We start from the raw sequence: 8,618 nt of genomic DNA on the forward strand, positions 1-8,618 counted from the left end.
TACTTTTATTGCATATGTAGCATCTGTAATTGTTGATATTGCAAAATTATGCTTGATGAAGGAACCTCAATAATATGAGTCGCTATTTCATGCCTTGTCATCTTTATTGCCATTTCCCAGGTAAAGGAAAAGAGTGATGGTAGGTTCGTAGTGTAAAACTTCGTATGACACTAATGGCTGTTTGATAGAAAGGATTATTTACCACTTTAACAGCATATCTGACTGTTTTTCCGAGTTCTTAAACTCAAGCTAAAAGGCAATCTCCCTTCTTAAATATTGTTTGGACCATTTCTCGATTTGTGTGTGTCATTCTTGCGCAGGGGCCATGCTAAACTCACATAAAATTATAATCTTTATTTTCTTTTATTTCTTGAATCTACGTTGTTTCCTGGGTGCATTTTGCACAGGTTTGAGTTCTTCTTGGTTCATGAAGAGGTTTGGAATGTACTTTGAATTATTCTTTTTGTTATAGGGTTGGATTTTTGTACATGTGCTTGTGAGAATGGATAAGAATTGTATTTTCTGTCCATTTGCCTTTTTGCTTCGACATGAAGCTTTTCATTAGGGCTGGACATAGAACCGAACCGATTCGAAATTTTCGGGTATTTAGTAAGTGGAACCGTCGGGTCTAAATTTAATTATAGAACTGTTTGGGTACGATTCCATTCAATTCGGTTCAGTTCAATTCGGTTCGGTTTCATTCGGTTTCGTATTGTAATTAAATTTTTTAATATATACAAAGTTACATTAATTTAATTAATGATATGTTCAATATTAGCTCTTACAAAATAACGTAGTCCAATTTTATATGTATGTTGCGTCTCTCTTTTTGAATTTTTCATAAATTTAATTATTAAAATCACAGGAAGAGAAAGATGGTGAGCTCAAAATAATTAAGAGATGTTGTAGAGCTTTAATTCTATTTTCTCCAGTAGAAGCGACACTACAATAGAGTAGCATATTTGGATAAAATTGAGGTCAATTTGATTAAGTTAATTTTGAACTGAAAATTAGAAATAGGAAAATCATATTTTGTAGTTTGATCTAAATTAACTAGTTAACAAATTTATTTAGAAAAAATAAAATAATTTTGCTTATTTAAAATAAATTAATTAAAAAATTAGGAAGATTCGACTCTTATTTGATTCTTGGGGTCTTTGCCAAGAACCAAGAATCAAATCGTACCCGTCGTTCTTGATTCAAATACTCGTTCGGGTATTTAATTTAACAAGAACCACCGGGTTCGATTTTATTCGGTTCAGGTTCGGTTCGATTTGAGAGTTTTGTCCAGCCCTACTTTTCATTGTCAACCAGGATTTGGTAAGCTGTCAACTCTTGTATTCTTGCATTTTTGCGGAATTCTTTTATTTTCTTAGGATTTTGATCTCTTGGTGGATCTAGTAACAAAACATCGGAATGGCTAAGTAAGCATTCTTTTATTTTCTAAGGATTTGCTACCATCTGGAATGGATTGATACAGTTTACATGTAAGCTAAGCCCCGCCTTCGTTTTCCATAGCCAGTTCAGTCCCGAGTAGAGTATTCTGTAGGTTGATAATTATCGTAAACTTTGTCAAATTTGACGATACGATGAATCCCCAGGCAATACTTTCTCGGGATGTCACTACTATCAATGTGTTGCATTGGATACTACATATAGTGAAAATGAACAAGGATTTTCGTTTCTGAGTCTCCATGTAAATCTACCAATGAACCAAGCTAAGTGACGAGAAGGAATTCATTTTCTGGAGAAACTTGAAAATTGAGAAAACTTGGACTTCGACCTGGGACTTGTGGATAACCACTAATAAGAGCAAACAATGTTAAGAAATAGATGAATTCACCCACGACAACAAACTAAACAATTACTTTCCAATAAATTTTAAGTTAGCTACTCGTTCCCAACTACTCGATACAAACTTGGGAAAAACAGTAAACGATACAGAACTGCATTAAAACAGCCTTTTGAGAATGTTAAAGTACTGATAGATCAACAGCATAGTGTTGTTTTGGAGCATAACCAATCATACAAAAGATCTGGAATAGCAACTGGACCATACATGAGAGATGCTATAACACATAATACGATATGTAATAGTGTTACACATTTCGGAGAATATCGAAAACAAGTCGGCTAGGAACATACAAAAATTGACAAACGAAAATCGATAATCTCCCACAAAAGTTGAAAGTGAACCTGAAAAACTTACAACATGCTATCAGTTCTCGCAGGCAGACGACGGAAGAAATTGAGTGGAGCGGGAGGCAACTTGTGTCGGAATCTGGGATGCCTCATCACATAACATCCAGTGAGAATAATCAGTAACTGGAAAGGTGTAGCATATAATACAATGGCAGCAAGTATGCAGAATGCCATGAATATGATGGTGGCACGAGGATCTCGCCAACTCAGCAGCGCCTGTAGTCGCTCCCCTTGGGATGCGATATCGCCTATCACTGTCTGAATTCGACCAGCTACACTACGCAAACGATCATACCTCATTCGGACAAGATCTGTATTTTGTCGGGTGGGAAATGTATCAAATTCCTCGTCAAGCTCATCAGGGTGTACTGACTCGGCATACGATAATCTCGTGTCCATGTGTGGAGGATACCTTGGACGGAATCGGTAATTCCAGAGTCCAATTAAAAACATGTATACAAAAACTGTTGGCAAAATCAGTTCAGGAACACAGACTAACATGATAAAGAGAACGTGCACCAGCCCTGATGTAATGGGATTTCTCCACATACAAACTTCTTTAAACCATTTCCCGACAGATAATAATCCGCTAAGAACTGACATTAGTCTGAAGAAGTTCGCCTTGCTGCGCCTCATGCTCCACATATGTGAATCTGCATCAGTCATGTATTCAACTATCTCTTTTCTGAGAGGGGGTTCTGCTCGACTGAGCCGTGCAGCCACTACATTGACAGCTTGATGACGTAAAATATCGAGCTGCATCATAGTCAATGGTTGGACATAATGCATCTTAGGCAAAAGTGGTCTTGAGTATAAACACATCATGTTCGCCATTGATGTGCATGAAAACCGTATTGCCAAATGCAACTCTCCCATCTTCTTTACGCCGGAAGGATGAAGAACTAGTAACGGGTAAGAATGAGTATAAACACGGACTGTTTCAAGAGTTGAGATTCGGATCCGAACTTTCCCAATTTTCATGTCTCTGTTACCTTGTGAACCATTTTCGCTAACATGCCCATTATCAAAAACACCTATGGTAAGAACAGTGGCTGGATCAAACACCTCCCAAGTGTACTGCTCATTGTACTTTGGATTTAAGCTGTCAATAATTGTCCGAGTTCGAATCCATTTCTGACCATATTTTGCAACGCAAAATGTATCCGATGTTCCCTGACCATTTCTCGTTTTCATTGGGTGAACAGAATTGGCACTTAAAATGCCTAGCTCCAAGATACCTATTGGCGGCTTCCAAAGCTGTTTTGCTGTTGGTCGAAGATCACTACTATAGTGAGTAGACTCATCAAGCACGTGGTACCCCCCATCGAGGCTTACACGAAGATGGATCCTACTAGCAAATTTATCTTTCTTCAATTCCTCAACCTCAGTTGAACTTTCTCTTTGAAGATTAAACCATCTCGAGTGGACCAGTCGATTGTCAGCACGTCTTTCAACTGTGGCCAGTGGTATAACAACTCTACCAAGAATCTCATCTTTGTTTGGACCCACACGATCTTCAACTAGGAGTACTAGAAAATCATCGAATGGTTCAGCAGCAACAAACATCAGATCCTCATTCCATTGTGCATTCATAGTTTGTGTCTGAACAGGTTTTGTCTTAAAAACCTGGTTACCAATCTGTGCCTTAACATGTACATTTGGCAATCGATTCTTCTCAGCCACAACTAAATCTTGCGCTTCAATAATATTAACACGTACATACCACAATCTTGGGGAATGGTAGACTTTAGAGCGGATGTATGTTGAAGTTACCGAGCTATCAACAGGGCTAACTGCATCTGAATGCCAAGCATCTGGAAACGTCTCATCTGCTTGTGTGCCAATCCAGACAGCAACCATAAGTTCCCCTTTCTTTTTCTTTCCATTCTTATCTTCTAGACGATACCATTCTGGAGCCAAAGGACTATCTGGTGGAACTCGCATGGGAATATCTTGAAGATCAAACCTAATTTTACCCACAAAATCATCTTTAACCATATCTTTGTCTTTAACCACAACTTCCAACACAGATGACTGCACTCTATCCTTTGAGAAGGCAAACACTGTGTTCCACTCGGGGTTTTGGTTTTTCTCAAAGTGCTTCGTGACTCCTTTGTAGTTACCAAGTTTAACTTCAACATATGGGTCAAGACTACCTGTAACACCCTTGGAAGGAAGCTCATGTGCTTTCACAACTCGTACAAAGAGGAACTGCATTGGCTCGACTAGGTCATAAGAGCTGGATGGTTTGTCTGAACGCCTCACTTGTCCGCCAACAACTTGTCCCCCTCCAAGGTAAGGGCTTGTTTCTTTAAGAAGATAATCAGCAGGCTGTGAGGATGAACCTGGGTACATGTGGGCTACTAGTGGAGCATGCGCTTCATGACCCATATCATCCACCCTGTACTTTATTGGTTGATCNGATGAACCTGGGTACATGTGGGCTACTAGTGGAGCATGCGCTTCATGACCCATATCATCCACCCTGTACTTTATTGGTTGATCGGATGTTGAAGAAGACTGGAGCTGTTGTTGCTGGGAACTCGAGTTGGGAAGATGGTGAAACGTTCGTGTTTTCCCCTTTTTGCGACCACTTAATAAGTCTGAGATGACATTTACAACTTTCTGATAAGGCGCTTCACCTTCGACAGAGTGCAAACTTGAATATGAAGTAGAATCCATTTCACGAAGTGGGATTGAAGATTTAATAGATGGATCATCTGTTACATAGACTTTCAGGCCAAGCTCCCCTATCGCACGCGAAAAAATAGTTGCCTTCTCCAAAGGATAATTGAAAACAACAGCATCAGAATAGGGGAGAAATGATGTACCAGTTATCCGAACCTTCCCAAGGGACGACTTGGAATCAGTAGTCTTTTCACTGTTATAAACACAAGCTTCGAGAGAGAGATTATTTAGATTATTTGGATTAGATATGTTAAAGTAGAAAGTTTCGTTCCAATCTGGGTTAAGATCCTTCTCTTTGACGGTGGTGCGAAACTTCTGATCATCAAAATGGAGTTCGACAAAGGCGCTGGATGAACCCTGCCCATCTTTCGGCATGAGATTGTGACCCCTCACAACCTCCACTCCTAGCTTGAGATTGCTCATGAATGCTATCACAAATATTTTGTACTTGATGAAGGTTTAATATCAGGCACCTGTTCATGAGAAGAAATGTGAGCAAATTATATGTGAAGACAAACTGAAGAAAATATTATGAGCATTCAGTCAAGAATTTCCAGAAACGCAAAAGGAACTGGAAAACAAAGAACGAACAAAGCTATCAATTATTCACAAAGTTTCAAAAGACAATATTTTCACAATACAAAGTTATAAGTAAACCACACTTCATAAGCTTCTTATAACTACAAGAAGGAAAAGAAGATAAGGCTTGTTCCCACAAACTTGGGGTCGGCTATCTGAAATCCTTTTTCGTCATTTCATTCGAGTTAGCACCCCATCTATTGAAATTACAAGTCTATGGTAAACCAATACACCATACACAGTGCCAAAGTGCGAGGATATTCTAATGAATTTCAATAGTATTTAAATACAGGACCATAAAAATGTTTGTTAAAAGAAATAAAATCAGCAAACAGTCAGATAATCCGACAACTAAGAACAACAAAAAAGTTCCTTCCATTTTTCATCTTCAAAAGAATCTTAACTCCACCTGGCAAAGAAACAGGATACAAGTAATTTTTTTTCTTTTTTTTTTTTTCTGGTGAGGTCAACAAGAAATCAATGTAATAATCAAAGAAATGATGAAGAATTACACATGAATCCGATGATCCGCCGTCAAACTCAGTTGAAATACTCGATATGCTGGACACAAACTCAAATTATCAAATTCCATCAGAAGAATCAAACTTTATTTGATTTTTGGAAAGAAAAACTTTGATTCCGCTAATAGTTGACCTGGTTTTCTTTAACGAAAAGGTCAATCTTCTGAAAGGATAAGGTATCCCAAAAGATTCATGGTACAAATAAAATCTTCCTTTTCTCAGTATTTCGAAAATCCCAAATTAACATACAACCATATGACTAACTAATAATCACATCATCAATAAGCCCAGATCATAAAATCATCTATGTGCATAATAGAAACCCATAAGAGTATAATCAAAACAAGAAAAAGAAAATAAAGAATCACCTGAACTGGATTTAAAGTTATTCACAGCATCTTCTGAATTATTGGCTTCCCTACTGAAAAATAAAATAAAAATAAAAATACAAAGCTTCAGAATAAACGATATTCTTTTCTTTGTAAGTCTAAAATGTGAAGAAGAACAAAACAAGAAAGAAAAGATGGATGGAATTAAAATAAATAAGGCGTTTACTAGAGGAATTTAATAGTTTTTATTTTAAGTGAATATAAAAGGAAGAAGCAAATTATAGATTATGGTTGAAAAGTCTACCAGCGCGTTCCTTGATGTCTGTCAGTTTCTGTTGTTTTGTCGATTTTTCTGTGTAACGTAGTCAGATTCCAAAATCAAGCTACAGTGAGATTTTTTTTGCTAGAATTTTTATGGATTTACATATTTTAGAGGATATTTCTTAAAAAAAAGAAAATTTCCTTCTTTTTTTAAAAATAAAAATTACTTCCACCCAAAAAAAATATTTTTCTTAAAAATAAAAAAAATTAAGCATATTTTAAAAAGTTGAAAAATGTTTTCCATGAATAAAATTAGCAATCAAATACCTCAAGTAGGAATTGAGTGAAAAAGTCATATTTTTCATGGAAAATAAATATAATCAAGTTTGATTGCTATTTTTTTCCATAGAAAATATTTTTCAACTTTTCAAAATATGTCTAATTTTCGTTTTTTTAAGGAAAATATTTTTCTTGGGTAGATGTGGTTTTTGTTTCTTCAAAACAAGGAAAATATATTCTTTTCCAGTGTGATATTGTTCATGCCAATCAAACACACTCTTATTATAAATTGACTACCCATTTAATATGTCTTTCTAAATTTTTCCAGTGACACAAGATGACAGCAATAGTAGTTGTGGAATTGTGAAATATAATGTGTTCACGATATTTTTTCTTTATTTAACTTAATCATTTAAAGTATTTTCAGATTCATGTCGCTGCTACGGTTACTTATGGACTAAGTTGATGGCGGGAAAAAGGGGTGAAGTGGGTGAGGATAATTTTATCCTTGTTTATGGAAAGAAAAAAGGTATTTTTGTATTTAATTAACGGAAAAATTGACGGAATATGGACGGAAGGACGTCCAGCGCAAAGAAAGGTTGAAATGAGGGCAAAAATGCCAAAAAATGAAAGGTAGGGACGTTTTCCACAATAGACTTGAAAGGTAGGGACGTTTTGTGCCAATTACCCTTTAATTAACGGAAAAACTAACGGAATATGGACGGAAGGACGTCCAGCGCAAAGAAATGTTGAAATGAGGGCAAAAATGCCAAAAAATGAAAGGTAGGGACGTTTTCCACAATAGACTTGAAAGGTAAGGACGTTTTATGCCAATTACCCGAGCATTTTAACGGAGAGTTGACAGAAGGACGTTTTGTGCAAAAAAAGATAAAGGTAAGGGTGTAATCCGTCAAAAAATGAAAGATAGGGATATTTTTCACAAAAATATTGAAAAGTATGGATGTTTTGTGCTAATTACGCTAGTTTTTATTTTAAGTGAATATAAAAGGAAGAAGCAAATTATAGATTATGGTTGAAAAGTCTACCAGCGCGTTCCTTGATGTCTGTCAGTTTCTGTTGTTTTGTCGATTTTTCTGTGTAACGTAGTCAGATTCCAAAATCAAGCTACAGTGATCTTTTTTTTCCTTTTTTTTTCCTGGTGAGGTCAACAAGAAATCAATGTAATAATCAAAGAAATGATGAAGAATTACACATGAATCCGATGATCCGCCGTCAAACTCAGTTGAAATACTCGATATGCTGGACACAAACTCAAATTATCAAATTCCATCAGAAGAATCAAACTTTATTTGATTTTTGGAAAGAAAAACTTTGATTCCGCTAATAGTTGACCTGGTTTTCTTTAACGAAAAGGTCAATCTTCTGAAAGGATAAGGTATCCCAAAAGATTCATGGTACAAATAAAATCTTCCTTTTCTCAGTATTTCGAAAATCCCAAATTAACATACAACCATATGACTAACTAATAATCACATCATCAATAAGCCCAGATCATAAAATCATCTATGTGCATAATAGAAACCCATAAGAGTATAATCAAAACAAGAAAAAGAAAATAAAGAATCACCTGAACTGGATTTAAAGTTATTCACAGCATCTTCTGAATTATTGGCTTCCCTACTGAAAAATAAAATAAAAATAAAAATACAAAGCTTCAGAATAAACGATATTCTTTTCTTTGTAAGTCTAAAATGTGAAGAAGAACAAAACAAGAAAGAAAAGATGGATGGAATTAAAA

General features: G+C 36.0%; 1 protein-coding gene across 5 annotated transcripts; it reads right to left on the reverse strand.

Moving 5' to 3' along the window:
* Positions 1 to 1,857: 1,857 nt before the first annotated feature.
* LOC111391374 (FT-interacting protein 1-like) lies at positions 1,858 to 8,618 on the reverse strand. 5 transcript variants are annotated; one of them, XM_023016588.1, is made up of 3 exons: positions 6,359 to 6,598; positions 4,687 to 5,363; positions 1,858 to 4,602 (listed from the first exon to the last, which is right to left on the reverse strand). In XM_023016588.1, exons 2-3 carry the CDS (start codon positions 5,311 to 5,313, stop codon positions 2,206 to 2,208), a joined length of 3,024 nt encoding a protein of 1,007 aa, XP_022872356.1. In that variant the 5' UTR covers positions 5,314 to 5,363; positions 6,359 to 6,598; the 3' UTR covers positions 1,858 to 2,205. The 5 variants fall into 5 exon arrangements, with proteins under 5 accessions (XP_022872356.1, XP_022872355.1, XP_022872354.1 ...); XM_023016587.1 differs by having other exon boundaries at positions 1,858 to 4,547; positions 4,632 to 5,363; XM_023016586.1 differs by adding an exon at positions 5,847 to 5,878 and having other exon boundaries at positions 1,858 to 5,363; positions 6,359 to 6,529.

This window comes from Olea europaea, unplaced genomic scaffold (genome assembly GCF_002742605.1).
Source record: "Olea europaea var. sylvestris unplaced genomic scaffold, O_europaea_v1 scaffold786, whole genome shotgun sequence".
NCBI lineage: Eukaryota > Viridiplantae > Streptophyta > Magnoliopsida > Lamiales > Oleaceae > Olea > Olea europaea.